This window comes from Eurosta solidaginis, chromosome 4, assembly GCF_040869045.1.
Source record: "Eurosta solidaginis isolate ZX-2024a chromosome 4, ASM4086904v1, whole genome shotgun sequence".
Lineage (NCBI taxonomy): Eukaryota > Metazoa > Arthropoda > Insecta > Diptera > Tephritidae > Eurosta > Eurosta solidaginis.
In genome coordinates, this window is record NC_090322.1 from 162,033,289 (window position 1) to 162,054,195 (window position 20,907).

The 20,907-nt window shown below is 41.8% G+C and overlaps 1 protein-coding gene and 1 long non-coding RNA gene across 4 annotated transcripts in view; one reads left to right on the forward strand and one right to left on the reverse strand.

Moving 5' to 3' along the window:
- Positions 1–20,907, forward strand: part of LOC137250559 (uncharacterized) — a 552,581-nt gene that overhangs the window by 210,336 nt on the left and 321,338 nt on the right. The gene's annotated exons all lie outside the window — the stretch shown is intronic.
- On the reverse strand, positions 9,053–12,107 carry LOC137250556 (spidroin-1-like). 3 transcript variants are annotated; one of them, XM_067783586.1, is made up of 3 exons: positions 11,997–12,107; positions 10,093–11,928; positions 9,053–10,038 (listed from the first exon to the last, which is right to left on the reverse strand). In XM_067783586.1, the coding sequence occupies exons 1-3, from the start codon at positions 12,049–12,051 to the stop codon at positions 9,170–9,172; spliced, it is 2,760 nt and encodes a 919-aa protein (XP_067639687.1). In that variant the 5' UTR covers positions 12,052–12,107; the 3' UTR covers positions 9,053–9,169. The 3 variants fall into 3 exon arrangements, with proteins under 3 accessions (XP_067639687.1, XP_067639686.1, XP_067639685.1); XM_067783585.1 differs by having other exon boundaries at positions 10,078–11,928; XM_067783584.1 differs by having other exon boundaries at positions 9,053–11,928.

Genomic DNA, 20,907 nt, shown 5'->3' on the forward strand with positions numbered 1-20,907 from the left:
TTAATAAAGGCCATTCTGCATTATTAAATACTGGAGATATTAATTCAACAGTTTAGTAATTCGAACTTAGCAGAGGGTTTCAAATAAGAGGATTTGCAAAGTAAAATCGTTAAAATTGGTGTCAGAAGAGGAATTGTTGAATAAATTCCAGAGGACAACAAGGGCATGGCAGAGTTCAGTGAATTTAAGATCCAGCAACTGAAGAAGGAGTTGGAGAGCCGTGGATTGAATACGACCGGCATTAAACTCGAATTTCAGGCACGACTACGAGAGGCAATTGAAGCAGAAGGAATTGATGTGGACGAGTATGTCTTTTATCCTGATGGGGACGAGACAACAACAAAAATTGAAGAGAAAAACGAAACACCGCAGACAGTTATGAGCACAGACTTGAACATGATTTTGGCTGCAATATCTGCTCAAACATCGACAGTATCATCTCAACTGGAAGAACAGAAAACGTATATGTCATCACAGATGGAATCGAATAACATCGTAGATTGAAGCACAAGAAACGCATATGTCAGAAATGTCGACATAGATTACATCGAAGATTGAAGCAGAAGAGCAAAAGACATATATGACATCTCAGTTGGCTGAGCAGTTGAAAGCACAGGAGGCCCGAATATCCTCGCAGCTGGAGGCACAGGAGATAAGGGTAACATCAAAGCACAGAATACAAAAATTGTGCAGCTCGAGGACAAAATTGATGCCGAAATAGAAGCTTTGAGAGGTCGTATACAAGAGTTGCAAATGAATCGCCAGCTATTTCAGCGAGAAATCCAAAGGTAAAAACACCATCCTTTGACGGTTCTGTCCCTTTACAGGTGTTTAAGATTCAGTTTGGGAAGACCACAGCAGTGAACAACTGGAAGGCTGAAGATAAAGTTGCTGCACTGTACATGGCGTTGAAAGGGCCTGCAGCTGAGATTTTACAAACCATTCCAGAAGGCGAACGGAACTGTTATGAAGCATTGATGTGCGCTCTAGATATACGATACGGAACTGAGCATAGGAGACAGATATACCAAATGGAGTTGCTGAACTGCTTCCAGAGACCTGGTGAAACATTGCAAAAGTTTGCGTTGGATATTGAAAGGCTAGCACATTTAGCGAATGCGGACGCACCCGTGGAATACACTGAAAGGGTAAAGATTCAGAGCTTTATAAATGGCATACGGGACGTCGAAACAAAGCGAGCTACATACGCAAACCCAAAGCCAACATTCGCAGAAACGGTATCACATTCTCTGATTCAGGAAACAGCGTCGCTTCTGTGTAAGCCAGTTTTCAAAGCACGTTGTGTAAAATTAGAAAGGCCAGAGTGGGTAGACGCAATATTGGAGGCGCTGAAAGGATCGCAAAAGCGGAGTGAAAAAGTTATCAAAAGCTTCAAATGCGGGAAGCCCGGTCACATTGCACGTCATTGCGATCTTGGTCCTAATAGTTCCAACAATGTGGGTGGCCGTAAACGTTAAGCTGAAGGAGATGAGCAAGAGCGAGTAAGAGGTAGAGATCGAGAGCTAGATCCAGCTACTGAATGCCCTGTGATATCTGTCTCGCAAATTGGAAGGAATTCAAGCAGTCTTACCGTCAGAGGGAATGTCGATGGCAAGGAGCGTGTACTGATTGTAGATACGGGCGCATCTCATTCCTTAATCCGCTCTGACTTGGTCAACAGGAGACTAAAACTGTTACCTGGAGAAAGGTTGCGTACGGTCACTGGCGAGTATAACCAAGTCCAGGGAGAAGTGGTATGTGAAGTCTTGATTGGAAAGGTCACAGTTCTACATAAATTCGTTGTGGCGGAGATCGTTGTTGAAGTCATATTGGGAGTGGACTTCTTGGTTGACCATGAGATCAAGATCGATATGCAGAGAAGGGTGATGCGTTATAAGGACCAGGATATACCACTTAACTTCAGTTTGCAGAAAGGGTTCAGTAGTAATCGAGTACTGGTGGAGAAGACTCGACAAAGAACACGAAAGTCAAAGGCAAAGGTTGATAGATCGAATGGGCTAAATAAAACAAACTCGAAAGTACCTGCGAGAGAAACACTGGCATTTACAAAACCTAAAAGACGCAGGAAAACGAAGCAACGAATTTCCGAGAAAGAATGCGAGGGTAGTTTCAAGCCGGAGCGCACTACTCTTGTGAAATCTGGGAACGATACTGATTATGCGAAGCCAATCCGTCATGCGCAAGCTCTACGAAGTAGTTCATTGGACAAACAACAGAGTGTGAGGGAACAGCCCAGGGCAATGAGTAGTAAGATCAGACACTGGCATGACAAGAACTTTAATTCGGAAAGTTTCTTGGAGGGAGATTTGGTACTACTATACAACCCTCACCGGCGAAAAGTTTGAGTGTTATTGTGAAGTAATTTAATAAAGGCCATTCTCCATTATTAAATATTGGAGTTATTTATGCAACAGTTTAGTGATTCGAACTTATCAGACGGTTGCAAATGAGAGGATTAGCAAGTAAATTCATTACAATATAGATGGTATTCTGGGGCGATTCTGACAGCAGTATTTTGGCAGGCCTGTAGCTTATTCCAGTGGGTAATTTTTAGGCTTGACGAACATATAGGGACGAGTAGCATGCAATCGGCTGGCTAATTGCTTTGTATGTGGTAATGCGCGTTCCTTTGTCTTTTCCTCAAGCCAGCAAGTGATTTGGGGATTTTATAACGGCTATGGATTTTCGGTACAATTGCGGCTGCATGCTCAAAATGTAGATCCTGATCAAACGTCACACACAAGATTTTGGGGTGTAGGACAGGACGGTGATAATGCCAGGTTTCGCGAGGCAAAAAAACTGGAGAGATTAGGGAGGTAGCCGTTTATTCAGTTGCAAAAGCTCGTCCATCTGTGGGACTGGGCCTGTGGCCATTACTGTGCAGTCATCGGGGTAGGAAACGATAGTAACTCCTTCTGGTGGCGAAGGTAGCTGAGATATGTACAAATTAAATAAAAGTAGGGATAGTACATCACCCTGTGGCACCCCTTGGTTAATTCTTCTTGGTTTTGATGTTTCCTTTCTAAATTGCACCGATACCTGCCGACCACCCAGATAATTTGCGGTCCACCTTTTAATACATGGGGGAAGGGTAGACCCTTCCAGGTCTTGCAGTAATGTGCCATGGTTGGCCGTATCAAAAGTTTTGATAGGTCTAGCGCAACGAGTAATGTTCTAGGGTGGGGGTTTTGATTTAAACCGCAATTTATCTGGGTGCTGATGGCATATAGCGCGGTGGTGGTGCTATGGAGTTTTCTGAAGCCATGCTGATGGCAGGCTAGCTGCAAATTTGCTTTGAAGTAGGGGAGCCAAATGGCTTCAAGCGTCTTGGCTACTGGCGATAGGAGAGATATATGGGGGATATGACTCTCCTATGTTAGCTGGTTTCCCAGGCTTTAGTAGTGGGACCACCTTGACCATTTTCCATTTTTCGGGTATAACAAAGGTGGAAAGAGACAGGTTGAAGACATGTTCTAAATATTTGAAACCCTCTTTCCCTAGGCTTTTAAGCGTCGGCATGGCTATGCCGTCTGGACCCACTGCTTTGGATGGTTTAGCATGACCGATGGCATCCTCAACCTCTTTGGCGGTGATGGTAATTGGTGACGCGCTGAATTTATATTTATGTGCGTGTCTGTTGGCCGTCCGTCTATCTTTGTCGACCGTAGAATGCATTATATATTGTCGGCAGAAAGCGCTTGCGCATTTTTTCGCATCCGACAGAACTTTATCGCCAAAGGTGATGGAAACTTTTTCATTGTGCCTAGACGGATCCGATAGGAACTTTACGGTGGACCAAAGTTTACCTACACCGGCAGAGAGGTTACAACCGGTCAGGTGCTCCACCCATTTCGCCCGCTTGTGTTCATCCACAAGCAATCTGATGCGTAGGTTTATATCCCTTATTTGGTGGTCGCCGGAATTGAGCTGTATTATAAGGTCACGTTCTCTTGCTAAACTTGCGGCCTCCGCCGGGAAGTGGGGCCGAATTCTACCGGCGGGAATGAAACGAGCCGAGGCGGATTCAATGACCTTGCTGAAAGCACGCTCCCCTTGGCGGGCATCAGTCGGTATAGGGGGGCAGCAAAGCGGCTGTCCGTAAAGGATTTGTATTCGTCCCACTTTCCTTTTTTAAAGTTAATGAAAGTGCGTTTTTCTGTGACGATGAAGTCAGTGGAACGCTCAAGCGAAATAAGTATAGGCAGGTGGTCGGATGCCAATTTTACCGTCGGATTTTTGTTGACGCAGTTTACGAGTTCTGCGTTCACGATTGAAATATCCGGCGAACTGTGACAGCTTCCTACCATACGTGTGGGGGCGTCTCCATTTATTGTGTAGAACGTCGATTCTTCTATTTGATCCGCCAACTTCTCACCCCTACTGTCCACCCGCTAGTTTGAATGCCATAGATCGTGATGGGCATTGAAATCTCCTACATAATGCGATTGTTGCCAGTGAGTAAGGCGCTGATACTAGGGCGGTATCCACTAGAGCAACAGGTTGCAGGAGGGGTTTAGATGTTGATGATTTCTAGGTTTGCATCGCCTGGCCGGACAGATAGGCCTTGACGTTCTAAGACATTGTCCCTGCGGTCGATGCCAGGACCAAATATATAATATTGCATAGAGTGGTGTATGATAAACGCGAGGCCGCCTCCATTTCCGCTATCGCGATCTTTTCTGTGGACATTATACCCAGAACAGGTCTGCAATGCAGATCTTGCTGTGAGTTTAGTCTCTTGATTCGCAGCAATGCGGATGTTGTGCCGCTTCATGAAATCGACTATCTTCGTGATCTTGCCAGTTAATCCATTAGAGTTTAACTGCAGAATTCTGAAGTGCATAGGGGGAGACGTCGTCACTCTGGGAGTAAGTGGCGGGTGACTACGCCTGGGTTGTGGAAGATCAGGACGTGACTGCTGTTGTGGTCCTGGGACTTGACGTCCTGGGATAAGCATTGGGGTACCCGGTGTATTTGGGTATGCGGCCTGGCAACATGGCGCAATGAAACCCGTCGGGGGGTTGCCGTCGCGGAGACCAGAACACCTAGGAAAGTGGCACCGTCCATGGCAGGAGCTGCATTGGGCGGATGTCGCAAACATATATATTCTGTGCTGGCAAACGGTGCAAAGGGCGGTAGGGACTAAGAGTCTGTTTCCCTTACCTACACAATTACTGCCGGAAAAGAGGGGGGGGGGGGGGAGAAGACGGGGGCAAGGCTGATGCTCGGCATTGCTCCCGACTCTACTAAGGAGATTATAGGTATGAGTGGGTGCAGCGGTGTGAGTTGGTGGCGCCGTTGGGCGCGAGCAGCAGCGGGTACTTGTTGTGGCTACCTGAGCAGCGGAGGTGCTGGAAGGTAGCGACGGGGTGCTAAGGCGCAGACTACGGGACGTCCTAGGGCGTGAACAGCAAGGAACCACAAAAGATTTATAGAAGTTACGTGGACGTCTGGTTTTGGGATATAGCCTAGAAAAACCTGTCCGATGCAACCATCCCTTACACGAGACACACTGATAAGAGTATGACCGTCCTCAAAAGATTCTTTTCCGGCAGATGCAGCAAAACCATTTCTCAGGACCGGGGTCAGGAGACGCATCCGGATTGGGTTCGATACCTTCCCGGAGGAAGAGAATATGGAGCTGCAAAGAGTTGCTGGGAGGATGACAATTTGTGGGAGGGACGCAACAAATTAAATGGGGTTACACTGAAATGGCAGTCCTTGGTCGGGAAAAATCTCGAGTCGCTCCGGTACATAGAACCGAAAACCCCGACAATATCCAGAACAACAACTAAGGCATATTTCTGGTGTTCCTGGGCATTTTTTATGCATGACCGCCCTATTTAATGCAGCTGCGATTGACTTTCCTTCGGTGTAAGTATGTTTGTTGAATATAATGTTTCATCCATATTTGATATATATAGAGATATATTCCTATAGACTTTTGAGTAGAAATGATGTCAAATCAAAAGTCCTGTAGTTTTTGATGACTGATTCTTCCCACTTTTGATTTGAAGACTACTTGAGCCATTCTCCGCGGTTTCGGCGTCGGATTCGTGGTGGGAGAGAGACTTTGTCGCCAAGTGCTGGCGTTCACGCCTGTGGACGAGCGTCTCGCCGCTATCCGAATAAGAGCAAAATTTTTTAATATATCATTCATCTGCGCCCATGCGCCGACAGAGGAGAAAGACGATGAGGTGAAAGACACTTTTTATGAACAATTAGAACGCACATACGAGCGCTGCCCCCGTCATGATATAAAAGTCGTGCTTGGCGACGTTAACGCCAGGGTGGGCAAAGAAGGTGTTTTTGGCCCTACAGTCGGAAAGTTCAGCAATGAACAATGAAACTTCTCCTAACGGACTGAGGCTGATTGACTTTGCCGGTGCTCGAAACATGGTCATATCAAGCACGAGGTTCATGCATAAAAAGATACATCAAGCTACATGGCTGTCTCCTGATCGAAATACTCGCAATCAGATCGATCACGTTGCGATAGACGGACGGCATGCCTCCAGTGTTTTAGATGTGCGAACGATCCGAGGACCTAACATCGATTTGGAGCATTATCTCGTTGCAGCCAAAATACGCACCCGCCTCAACGCGGCTAAAAACAAGGAACAAAAAACACAAGGAAAGCTAGACGTCGAAAAGCTTCAATCACAACAGACTGCCAATGATTTCGCAACTCGACTCTCACACCTGCTCTCTGAGGGCACAACTCATCCTGAAGGAATACAGGAGCAGTGGGAGCATATCTCCAAAGCACTTCATACTGCCGCCGAGGAAAAAATTGGTTACCGGCGGCCACGAAAAAACAACTGGTATGATGAAGAATTCCGCGTTGCAACCGAAAGAAAAGACGCTGCCTACAGGGCTACATTAAAAGCGAGCGCGACAAGAGGAGTGTGTGAACGCTATCGTGAGTTGAAAAGGGAAGCGAGACGCCTTTTCAGGAAGAAAAAAGCAGAAGCAGAAAGGCGTGAGTGCGAGGAGCTTGAGCTGCTAGCCACCAGGAATAACGCCCGAAAATTCTACCAAAAAATACGGCGACAGACGGAAGGTTTTAAGACCGGGGCAAACTCCTGTAGGAATGAAAACGGCGACCTTGTAACTGATGTCCAGAGAGTGCTTAGATTATGGAGGGAACACTTCTCTGCTCTCCTAAATGGAGGCAGCAATTCACCGCGCAGAGATGAAGAACCCGATCCCGCAATCGATGATGATGGAATATATGTCCCCCCGCCCGATTATGACGAAGTTAGAATAGCAATAACCAGATTGAAAAACAACAAGGCCGTGGGCGCTGATGGATTGCCTGCGGAGCTATTCAAGTTCGGCGGCGAGGAGTTGGTAAGGCGCATGCAGCAGCTTCTTAGCAAAATATGGGCGGACGAAAGCATGCCCGATGGTTGGAATCTAAGTGTTCTTTGCCCAGTCCACAAGAAGGGGGATACTGCAAAATGCACCAACTATCGTGGAATCAGCCTTATTAATATCGCATATAAGTTCCTTTCAAGTGTATTGTGCGAAAGATTGAAGCCTACCGTGAACCGGCTGATTGGACCTTATCAGTGCGGCTTCAGACCTGGTAAATCTACCATCGACCAGATTTTCACAATGCGCCAAATCTTGGAAAAAACCCGTCCACACACATCATCTCTTCGTCGACTTTAAAGCCGCCTTCGACAGCACGAAAGGAGCTGCCTATATGCCGCTATGTCTGAATTTGGTTTCCCCGCAAAACTTATACGGCTATGCAAAATGACGTTAAGCAACACCATCAGCTCAGTCAGAATTGGGAAGGACCTCTCCGAGCCGTTCGAAACTAAACGAGGTTTCAGACAGGGTGACCCCCTATCGTGCGATTTCTTTAATTTGATGCTGGAGAAAATTATACTAGCTGCAGAACTTAACCGCACTGGAACAATATACTATAAAAGCGTGCAATTACTGGCATATGCTGATGACATTGATATCATCGGCCTAAACACCCGCGCTGTTAGTTCTGCTTACTCCAAGCTGGAAAAAGAAGCGGTAAAGATGGGTTTGATGGTGAATGAGGACAAAACGAAGTACCTGCTGTCATCGAGCAAAGAGTCAGCGCATATGCGCCTTGGCAACCACGCTACTGTTGGCAGCCATAATTTCGAAATAGTAAAAGACTTCGTTTATTTGGGAACCAGCATCAACACTAGCAACAACATCAGCACTGAAATCCAGCGAAGAATCAATCTTGCCAATAAATGCTACTTTGGACTAGGTAGACAATTGAAAAGTAAAGTCCTCTCTCGGCGAACGAAAATCATACTCTACAAGTCACTTATCGTACCCGTCCTGCTATATGGGGCAGAAGCATGGACCATGACAACAGCAGATGAAGCGGCTTTGGGAGTGTTCGAGAGAAAAGTTCTTCGAAAGATTTATGGACCTCTACGCGTTGGCGATGGCGAGTACCGAAGAAGATTTAATGATGAGCTGTACGAGCTATACGCAGACATCAGCATAGTCCAGCGAATTAAAACGCAGCGGCTGCGCTGGCTAGACCATGTTATGCGAATGAAAGATGATGCTCCGGCCAAGAAAGTGTTTCTATCGGAACCCGCCTATGGAAGCAGAGGTAGAGGGCGGCCCCCACTCCGTTGGAAGGACCAGGTGGAAAACGATTTAAACTCCCTTGGTGTGACCAATTGGCGCCGGTTGGCGGAGCGAAGGAGCGACTGGCGCGCCTTGTTGGACGGCCATAACCGTTTAGACGGTTAAGCGCCAATTAAGTAAGTAAGTAAGTGATGAGAGAGAATAAAAATTAATATATAGTTGATTTATGAAGTAGATACTTAGCTACGCACTTATACACTGTTGATAACAGGTTTTTTTTTTTTAACCCTTAATTATTGTCATCAAACAACTTCACAACAAAACGTCGGCCGCTCATTATGTATATATGTAACTCAAAAATTCATAACACCAACATTAAACTTTTTTTTGTTTTTTATGGCATAACAGGTTTTTTGTTTAAAGATACCAACTATTAAACTTAAATGACTTTGATTCAGTATCAGCATATAAATAATTTCTCGACAATTGAAAACACACAAACATCTAACTTAATATTCTTACAACCTAATCATATTCTAAGAACTCTGACTCAACGGCCATAGCCAGTTTTGTAGCTACCTGATGCCGCAGATGAATGCGCGGATGCTGACGCCGAAGCCGACGTAGCTGTGCTGCTTCCGTAGCCATCATTGCTTCCAAAACCAACAGGTCCTGCAGAACCGCCACCGTAACTACCAGAGCCATAACCACCAGCGCTATGCACTCCACTACCATAACCTCCAGCACCACTATGGCCATAACCTCCAGCAACGCCACCGTGACTTCCACCACCATAACCACCATGCCCAACAGCGCCGTACGTTCCAGGGCGAGCGCCATATGCACCAAAGCCATAACCTCCAGAACTAGCTACATTGCTACCAAAACTTCCAAATCCACCTCCAAGGCCACTATCGAAAGCAAGACCGAGGGCTAAGCCGGATCCGCTGCCAATACCATGACTATGGCCATAACTACCATCATGACCTCCTTTAGTGCCTCCATGCCCGCTTAGACCTACACCACCACCATCTCTGCTGCCACTGCCGTATTCATGTGCTACAGCCCCTTTACCACCTCCATTACTGGAAACACCACCGGAGGCACTTAGTGTGCCGCCAAGACCTGCACCAATTCCTGCTGATCCACTAGCAGAAGGAGACTTTTCAGCCAATGAAGAGGTTATGCCATATGAGCCTGTTTGGCCACCTGCACCACCAGACGGGCTACTACCGTGCCCATCACCAGCAGAACCAAAATTATTTCCTACGTTACTTTCTTTTCCGCCAGCATATGCACCACCATGGCCAGTCGCACGGCTACCACCACCAGCTCCACCAACTCCTCCAAATCCAGCACCGAAACTTCCACCTACTGCTCCTGCATCTGAGCCAATAGATTCACTAGCGGAAGCAGAACCTTTTGAAGAGTCATATTCAATATTACTACCACTAATACCTCCAAAGCAACCACCTGATGATAAACCAAATCCTCCACTTGCACCTTTTCCACCACCATAGCTACCGGCACCGGAACCTGAGCCAGTACCTGTTGGCAAACCATGTCCGCCGCCGCCGCCTTTTTCATTGCCATAACTACCAGCACCACCGAAACCACCTCCACTACCAGTTGCCACATTCGTTCCTACTCCGTCTGCGCCGGAGCTTGATGATGTTGCAAAACCATCATGGCTATCTTTACCACCAGCACCGAAATTTACGACACCAATACCAGCTCCTTGTTCAACTCCAAATCCTGTGGATCCTGAGGTATCCGAGGTTGCAGATCCATGACCACCAGCTGAGCCATGTCCACCGACATTCCCTTGCCCACCACCATAGCTACTACCAGCTCCTGCGCCATTAGCGCCACCGAAACTGCTTCCAATTCCAGATTCTTTCCGTACTTCATGTGTGCCATCACTTGAACTTTCAGGTGATGTTAATCCACCACCATGGCTACTAGCTCCACCACCATAGCTATATTTACTGCCAGCACCGAAAATTACGCCATCAATAACATACCCTTTTTCACTTCCTTTTCCTGTGGCTCCCAAGCTATCCGAAATAATAGTTCCATGACCTCCGGCTGAGCCGTGTCCAGCAACGTATCCCTTTCCAACACCGTAACTACCACTGGCCCCTGAACCACGAAAGGCGCCTCCTACTCCAGCTCCTAGCCCTTGTCCAAGTGTACCAGCGCTTGAACCTCCTGCTAACACAGATCCACTACCATAGCTACCGGCACCATGCGAACTACTTCCAGATAATGTTGAACCACTACCATAGTGGCCTTTACCATCAGCACCAATTGCTGTGACTCCTGAGCTACCCGCATTTGTAGACCCATGACCACCGAATGAGCCGTGCCCACCGGCATTTCCCTTTCCAGCACCGTAACTACCGCCAGCACCTGCAGCACCAGCGCTATCAAAGCCGGCTCCAAGTCCTGCTCCTATACCTCCCACAAATGGGCCAGAACTTAAACCTCCCGCTGATGCTGATCCACCACCAAAGCCGCTGGCACCATCCGACCCTCCTATTTCATTTCTAATGTTTGTTCCGTGACTTGCCGCTATACCGTGACTACCGGATCCCTCTTTTCCGTCACCATAGTTGCTAGCTGCCCCGTTACCACCTTCAATGCGAGAACCATCTTCAAAATTGCTAGAACTTGTGCTTCCAGAAGATGATAAACTATCACCATAGCTACCACCACCACCAGCGCCACCGTGTCCTCCATTATTACCAACACCACCAACGCCACGTAGTCCGCTTTCACTGTCCGTTACGAGTTCGCCCCCAATACTAAAGCCACCAGCGGTTGCTGATCCATGTTCTCTACCTGATCCGTGTGCGCCTTTGGCACCCTTTCCGGCGCCATATCCACCGGCACCTCCATGTCCAACTTCAGCACCTGTTCCTAGCCCACCTCTAATACCAACTAGACCTAAGCCACCATCTGATGTTGATCCATATCCACTTGATGCACCTTTACCACCACCATAGCCTCCAAGTCTACCCGCATTGCCGCCAACTGCAGCATTAACTGCACTATCAGCCAAAGCAGAGCTGCTACCACCTTTTCCAGAACCTTCGTCTATGCCAGCAATTCCCATGGCAGAACTACTAGCAACAGAATCTGCTTTAGCTCCTCCATAACCACCTGCTGTAGCTGTAGCTGACGAACTAGCACTAGCACCGCTACTTATTCCAGATCCCACGCCCAGCAAGCCACCACCATCAGCTCCTTTAGCGCCACCTAAGTTTATGCCTCTAGAAGTGCCTCCACCATGTGAAACACCATATGCTATAAGAGATATGAGTGCATTAAAAATTGTATATCGAAATATCTTTGAATCACTTTTGAGTTATCACCTTCGCTCAAGGTCAAGTAAATCGTAGTCAAAGTAAACACTTCTAGCACCCGCATGGTTAATATTCAATTGTTGCAAATTAATGTGAGCAAACGCGCTTTTATAGAATTTGTTCTGGTCATATCGTAAATAAGATTGTAAAGATATAGAATGAAACAACAATAAAAATAGTTCCAGAGAGGATCATAAAATTTTTTGTATAAATTACTAATTGTGGGTTTTGCTGGAGGGGAAATAAAAATCACAACAATTTAATTCTGGCTTAACCTATAATATCTCATCCATAACATTTGACATACTCATGAGTAGATAAAAAAATTTAATGGCGCGATTCACTAAGGGGGTTTAGGCCGAGCATCTCTTCCAAAATGAGACGTGCTTCTTTTTCTTTAATTTTATCCACAAATGGGCGACACGGGAACCACATGATACTGAAGGCATCTGAAAGATGAAGTGAACTTTCGCTGAGAAGTTTTTCATGGAAAAAGTACAATCGGAGTTTTTGCCAAATCACTTCAAAGGCGCGACCGCGATTAGAAGAATTTTTGATGTTACTTTGCCCGGGAGTTGAACATATAACCCTTGGTGTGGTAGGCGGAGTACGCTACCACCCCACCATGGCTGCCGCCGTGTATACATTTAAATCCATTTGGAGGAAACCTCTCTTTCCATTCCACTACATATGGCCAGTATTCAGTCCTCCAGCTGATGTGTTTAGTGATTGCTTCGTAAATATGTAAAGTATAACCTCCCAATCATAAACAACATATAATTTGCATATGCACCCTACAGTCTGTGGTTTCGGAAAATAAACTCCAGTATGAATAATTAGGATATTGTGATTTTTTTAATCATAATGTGGAAAACCTCGAAGTTCTCTGTTTCAAACTGATCTCATAAAATGTATTGAAACGATCACAAAGTGATCCCAAAACCGTCATGAAATATTATTTACTTACTTACTTTACTGGCGCTAAACCGTTTAAACAGCTTCGACCGTTCAAAAAAGCGCCCAGCTTCGCTGTACTAACTAGTGCCAATTGGTCATAACAAAGCAAGTGGGGTCTACGCTCTTCCTCTGCTTCCACATCCGGTTTCAGATAAAAATAATTTCTTAGCCGGAGCATCATCTCTCATTTGCATAATAAGGCCTAGCCGTCGTCGCCATGTGCTTTAATTCGCTGGACTATGTTGATATCTGCGTAAAGCTTGTACAGCTCATCATTAAATTGTCTTCGGTCCTCACCATCGCCAACGCGTAGAACTGTTGTTGTTGTTGTTGTTGTAGCCATAAGGACACTCCCCGAAGGCCTTGGGGAGTGCTTTCGATGTTGATGGTTCTTTGCCAGATGCAGATCCGGTACGTTCCGGTACCAAGACCGACCATCTCGGGAACGATTTGTTATGACCACGTGCGACCTTCTAGGCCATACCGCCCTCCCACCCCCTAGATCCATGAGGAGGTCGGGGTCGCCAGAGCTTCGGCTGTCAATGAAACTCCACTGATAGGTGAGGCTGACAATTGGGTTTGGGAAAGCTGTTATTGCGCTGGCAACCTGAAGGGGTTGCGCTACACAACTCCTTGAATCTATTTGGTATTTTAGTCGCATCTTACGACAGGCATACCTACCGCTATATTCTAAACCGCTAACCCGCTGGTGGTGCATAGAGCTGTCTCATAAGATTTTGTCATGGTCCATGCTTCTGCAGCATATAGCAGGACGGGTACGAAATGAGCACGAACAGCTGAAATCCAAAGAATGCAAGAGGAAACATTATCCAATCGCATGAAACAAGCCATGCGCATTATAGAAATATGGTGCAATAACACCGAATTGTGTATTAGTCCTCACAAAACTGTTCCAGTACCTTTTAATAGGAGAAGAAAATTATCTATGCCAAAACCACCGCGATATGGCACCACAATCAGATCTGCAATGAAATACCTAGGTTTACACTGCGCAGAACCTTCACGTAGAATGCTCATCTGGTTGTTACTTTAAACAAAGCAAACGAGCTACCTCTCAAGAAGTTTTCAGAGTAATTTATAGCTTCTTCAACCTAATTGTCGGACGGGATGGCCAGAAGCTTCAATGTGGTCATATTAAATTTTACCTTAATGGTGCTTGTTACTGGAACGTACCGGATCTATAACCAGCAAAAGACCGTCAACATCGACGACACTCCCTAAAGCCTTCGGGGAGTGCATTTTTTTTCTAAAGCAACTACAACAACAACAGCAAAATAAAGCAAACTTTCTCAACTAGTTCGTATTGGCACACGATATGCGATGAGTAAAATCCCTGCTGATGTACTTAGTGTTTTAGTATTAAGACCTACCTCCCTTCACTATTCAAATAGAGAAAGAGCCAACATTTGATGCACTAAGACTTCAAAATATCTTTGAGCTAAATATCGAAAATATGACAATGCATATCAAAGTAATAAACATATTTATAGGAAATACCGACCCTGACTCAGAGGTCTGGTATTCGGATAGATCAAAATTTGATAACAAAAAAACATGAGGTTGCATCTATGAGACAGACTTCAAGAAATCGATACCAATGAGACGCTACACCACTATTTTTTAGGCAGAAATCCATGCGATAGCAGTTTTCGGTAGAGAATGTCTATGAAGGGGCTTATCTGCAAGAAGGTTTCCTCATTATTTCCGACAGCCTGGAAAATTTGTGTGCCTAGCTAGCAGATGGAGTTCCAAATGATCTGGGAGCCAAAAACAAATTTTTGTTAGGATGGGTTCCCGGCTGTCAGGGACATATAACAGCAATATATGGTCCAGAGCCCTTTTTGTTTAAAAATTTAGACCGAAAAATTAAAAGGTTGCAGGGTTAGTCATGGGACAATTTTTTGATCCGATTTTTTTCAACTAAACAAAATATTTGTTAAATAAAATGGGTCCCTGGTTCTACCATATCAAAGTGAATGTGAAATGGCAATAAAATTTAGTTATATTTGAGTACAGTAAATATGGGTGCACCCCATAATCCAATCTTTCAGAATCCCGACAATAGATAATCCCGTAAATTTTCAGAAATCTCAACAGGACAAACTCCAGTCATAACAAAATCCCGACAAGACTATATCCCGACTACTCAAAAGCCCGAAAACTCGAAATCACTACAACACACAATTTAAACAAATTTAATAATATCAATTGTTTACACATTACGCCTACGCAGAAAGTTGCTTTGCGCAGAAATACTGTGGAAATGAATTGTCGGGATTTGGTCGTGTCGGAATTATGTGTTTCGGGTTTTTGTAAATATATTGCATTTTTTTAGCTTTGGTCTAAGAAAAAAGTTTTTGGTCGTCAGCTGGTTCTGCTAACTTTTACTTATTGTTTTATTGTTAAATTGCTTGCCAAATTTCAACATGAAATATTTTACAGCGTTTGATTGATGGCTTGCGAAACTTTGAAATTTTCTGTTTTGAATATTTCTTTCTTTCGTCATAAAGTCCTGTTAATCAGCGTGTGGACGGTCATTCCACAATCAAAAAATTTATTGATACTGATAATTTATATTTAATAGAGTCCATATCTATCTCGATTCCCTTATGATATTACATACAACTGTCATGCAATCAAAGTTATAATATCCTTGTCTGTAAATATACGCTGAGTATAAAAAATGACTGAGTCAAAATGAATGACATGAAAAACTGACGTAAGCTGACCGGCTGGTCAGTTGAGGTCAAAGGCGTTGCCATTATGTCACATTACTTACTCGAAGTCGGTAAAGCAGTGCCTGGTCAAAACCCATGCTTAAATTTTGTGTTAATTTGATTCATGAACTCATTTAATTTTTTTTGCGTTGTTTCATCTGCTTTGCCATTACTTTTTGATGAGACTCCTGTTGTATGACAGGCTGTTTTCATTGACTGTGGTCAAATTTGACCTAGTGGAAACAAAGAAATAGAAATGAAGCGTACCCTATCTTACTAGTACCACACCAAGTTAGATGTGGTTAAATTCAGAACTAAGATTATGCCCCATATATCGTATATATGTAGCTGCTGTCAATATAGTATCTAAATCATAGCCAAGATTTTCAAATGGCTTTATGATTCTTTAACAGCGATTCTAAAAGCTGTTCGATAATGGTATAGCGCATATGTACATATCTGAATACATACATGTCTAATAATATAAACGTACCCAGCGCCATCACTCACTTTGTATGCCAAACTGGATGTCGCAAAATTTATTGTTATAATTACTAAATTTTTTTAACATAACGTTTCCAAATTTGATCGTTATGCGGGTAGGTATACAAAATAAAAGCAATCAGAAAACACAACAAAAAGCCGCAAAATTAGGCGACAAATACAAATGTGAGTACTATTAATATATCAATATGTTTAAATTGATGATATATGAGAAAATTCACTTACAAACAGCGTATCACTCAAAAAATAAATTCTGAAGCTTTTGGATGAAAGCCTGTAAAATAAATCTATTTATCTAAATTCATAAAAAAAATTAACAATTAAAACGCTGTTCAACCGCATTTTTGTTGGTTGACTTTGGTTTCTTGGTATAACTCTAATTTTTAACTATGATTTGGAATTTAATTTCCAAGCTTTTGCAACACCCATAGTTTTTAAAAATATGGGACAATTCTCCTTTTACAATTTAAGTTAAACAAGTAATGGTGTCTAAGTTCGGGTGTAACCGAACATTATATACGCAGCGTGAGCTTCAATTTCACATTTCATTTCAGATAAACTACTTTTCTACATAACACGAGGCACCGCCCGTTTAAAAAAAAACAAAATTCTATTGATACAAAGCTTTTTTTCGCTAAGATATAGCTTATTATTTTCGTCTACGAAAATCTTTTATATAAAAGTGGGCGTGGTCTTTAACCGATCTCGTCCATTTTTCTAGAAATATTTCCTGCTATAGGGAAAATCGGTGTACCCAATTTGATTACGATCCGTTAATTTTTCTTCGAGTTATGGCTCCCGAAACATAGAAAATTTCTTAGTCATAAAAGGGTGGCGGTGCCATGCCCATTTTTATGCCTTTCGTGAACATGAAATGGTATATTAACTTTGGTCCGATGTTTGTAACGTTGAGAAATATAGAAGATAGACTCACCATTAAGTATACCGAATTGATCAGGGCGACGAACTGAGTTGATATAGCCATGTCCGTCTCTCCGTCCGTCCGTCCGTCTGTTCGTCCGTCTGTCTGTTTGAACGCAAATTAGTCCCTCATATTTTGAGATATCTCAATGAAATTTGGCACAAGGATGTATTTTTGTATTATATTAGAAATTTTTCGGATCCGGTTGGATCGGACCACTATAACATATATCTCCCATACAACCGATCGTTCAGATAAGACGATTTTGCCCGTTCCTGCCGCAATTTAGAAAGTATAAACGTGAAACATGGTGGTATATATTCTAATATATCCTAGAAAATATCCTGAAAAAATCACTTTGATGGGAGCTATATATCGTAAACCGATCGTTCAGATAGAAAGATTTTTTGAAATTTCTCCCTTAATTTCCAATATAAAAGTGCTAAACTTGGTGATATTTATTCTAATATATCATAAAAGATTTCATGAAAAAATCATTTCGATAGGAGCTATATATAATATATATCCCATACAACAGATCGTTCAGATAGAAAGATTTTTAGCCATTTCTCCCTTAATTTTCAATATAAAAACGTTAAACTTGGTGATATTTATTCTAATATATCACAGAAGATTTCCTGAAAAAATCGCTTTGATCGGAGCTATATGTATATAGTATATACCTATCCCATACGAATCGTCAGGTAGAATATTTTTTGGCCATTTCTCCCTTAGTTTCTAATATAAAAACGTGAAACTTTGTGATATGTATTGTAATATATCATAGAAGATTTCCTGTAAAAATCATTTTGATCGGAGCTATATATAATATATATCCCATACAACCGATCGCTTAGACAAGGGGGTTTTTTGCAATTTTTTTTTTTATATTTACCTTAAAAATCGTGTAGGTATATACATCTGTTCACTATATATTTCTTATCTTATATATCCGTTTATTTGGAGATTACGAACGGGATAAGATTATTGTTCAGCTCCATTCATGGAAAGTATGAAGTCATCGGCACAGCCGAAGACAGTCCCGTCCTTTCTTGTTTTAAATTTGAAATATTTCCTATTTACCGTTAAAAATACACTTGGGAACCACTGACATAAAGCTCTTTTTTTTCAAAGATATAAGTTATCTTATTCGCCCACGACCCTTTTAGGAATCTTTTATATAAAAGTGGGCGTGGTCCTTAACCGATTTTGTTGATTTTTCTTCAAAGCATTCCTTGTAGTAAAGGCAACCTCTCTGCCGAATTTTGTTACGATAGCTTTAACGATATTTGATTTATTATTAATGATATTTGTAAAATTGATTTTATCACAAGTGCGCGGTGCCACGCCCATTTAAGAAAGTTGTTTCAAACTTGTATCAAGAGTCTCAGTATCAGTCCACGCGTCAAACTTCAACATTCTAGGTGTATTATTTACTAAATAAACAGGTTTTTTATGTTTTCCAAAATGTTGTATATATAAAAAGTGGGCGTGGTGGGCATTTTCAATACCAATCTATTCTGGGTCCAGATGAGCTCGTGTACCAAATTTGGTGAAGATATCTCAATATTTACCCAAGTTATCGTGCAAACGGACGGACGGGCAGGGCTAAACCAAATTTTTGTCGACACTAATGATTTTGATATAAGGAAATCTATATCTATCTCGATTCCTTTATACCTGTACTACCAAACTCTATCCAATCAAAGTTAATATACTCTGTGTGTAAAGCATGCTGGGTATAAAAATATTTTCTACTGGAAGTTTTTCCGGCATAAAATGTAGGCGAAAGATAACTCTGACTACTCAAACAATAGTTATAACTAAAAAACATCGACGAAAATCTTTTTCCAGCCTTCGGGAATCATATAGTTTTCAAAATCCCAAATCCTCGTGCCTCTCCATTGTTCGAAGGCCCTTCCTTGCGTAATAGGTCGTGCGTATTTTTCCCTTAGACCCACAAGATTTGCAATAAAAAAAGGCATGATTACCAAGTACTCGTGAACTTCGATGGGTATCTGGAAATTTATTATTTTAAGTAAACTAGAACTCACCTGCAAGGAGGTAACTTTACCAAAAACAATCTATTTCGAGCTTTTTGAGAATATTTTCGTCTGTTTCTAATCGATAATAACCGATACCGATAATTTATTACTATATTATCTATTTCGATTTGTTAATAACTTGCTATCGATTGCCCTCGTTTAATTATTGGTTTCTTATCAGCTTGTTATCGATGAGTTAGACGTAGCAAACCGACAAGTCATCGTATCATTTCGATAGAAAATTAGTAACAAATCGATAACAATTTATTAACATGTCGATAAATTTTCGCTGATAAGTCGATAGTTTTTCCATAACATAACGATAGCGCGTGGATTAAAAAATGTAATCTATTTTGTTTCATTTCATTTGAATTTATTTGTTTTTTAACTTAAATTATTTTTGAGTAAATTTACTTAAATTTTTTTTTTTTCTTTTACTTCATATTATTTTCTTTTTATATTCAGGGTGCTTTGCACACAGAGTATATTAACTTTGATTGGGTAACGGTTGGTTGTACAGGTATAAAGGAATCGAGATGGATATAGACTTCCATGTATCACAATCATCAGTATCGAAAAACAAATTTGATTGAGCCATGTCCGTCCGAGCGAATCGGATGATAACCACGCCCACTTTTTATATACATATATAACATTTTGGAAAATACAAAAAACCTGATTATTTAGTAAATAATACACCTAGAAGGTTAAAATTTTACGTGTGGAGTGATATTGAGACTCTTGATAAAAATTTCAAAAAGTTTTTAAAAATGGGCGTGGCACCGCCCACTTGCGATAAAATCAATTTTACAAATATTATTAATCATAAATCAAAAATCCGTAAGCCTATCGTAACAAAATTCGGCAGAGAAGTTGCCTTTACTATAAGGAATGCTTTGACGAAAAATTAACAAAATCGGTTAAGGACCACCCCACTTTTATATAAAAGATTTTTAAAAGGGTCGCGGACGAATAAAATAAGCTATATCTCTGCAAAAAAGCGCTTTATATCAATGGTATTTCATTTCCCAAGTGTATTTATAATAATAAATAGGAAAAATTTCAAATTTTAAAAAATGGGTGTGGCCCCCTTTTATGACTAAGCAATTTTCTATGTTTTGGGAGCCATAACTCGAAGAAAAATTAACATATCGTAATGAAATTGTGTACACATATTTTCCTTATATCGGAAAATATTTCTAGTAAAAATGGACGGGATCGATTAAAGACCACGGCAACTTAGATCTAAAACAAGTTTAAAAGGGTCGTAGACTAGAATAATAAGCTACAACTAAGCAAAAAATAGTTTTGAAGCAATGATATTTCACTTATCAAGCTTTATTGTGAGAGGAAATGGGGAGACATTTTTTTTTAACGGGCGATGCCTTGTGTTATGTAGAAAAGTAGTTTATCGGAAATGAGATATGCAATTGAAGTTCACGCTGAGTATATAATGTTCGATTTCACCCGAACTTAGACACCTTTTCTTGTTTTATTTTATTTTATTATATTTGATTTGATTATATTTTGTTTAATTTTATTTTAGTTTATTTTATTTTTTTATTTTTTTTTTACTTGTTTTATTTTATTTTATTTTAGTTTATAATTTTTTTTTTGTATATTTTTTTACTTTTAGTTTATTTTATTTCATTTTATTTTGTTTTATTTTATTTTAATATTTAATTTTGTTTTATTATATTTTATTTTATTTTATTTTATTTCATTTTATTTTACTTTATTTTAATTTATTTCAT

What these genes read in the sequence shown, in the direction of transcription:
- LOC137250556 (XM_067783584.1), bottom strand. Translation starts at nt 12,051, where the DNA reads ATGCGGGTGCTAGAAGTGTTTACTTTGACTACGATTTACTTGACCTTG. An exon ending in TTACTTGACCTTGAGCGAAG is followed by an intron (nt 11,929 to 11,996) that starts GTGATAACTCAA and finishes TATCTCTTATAG; the next exon opens with CATATGGTGTTTCACATGGT.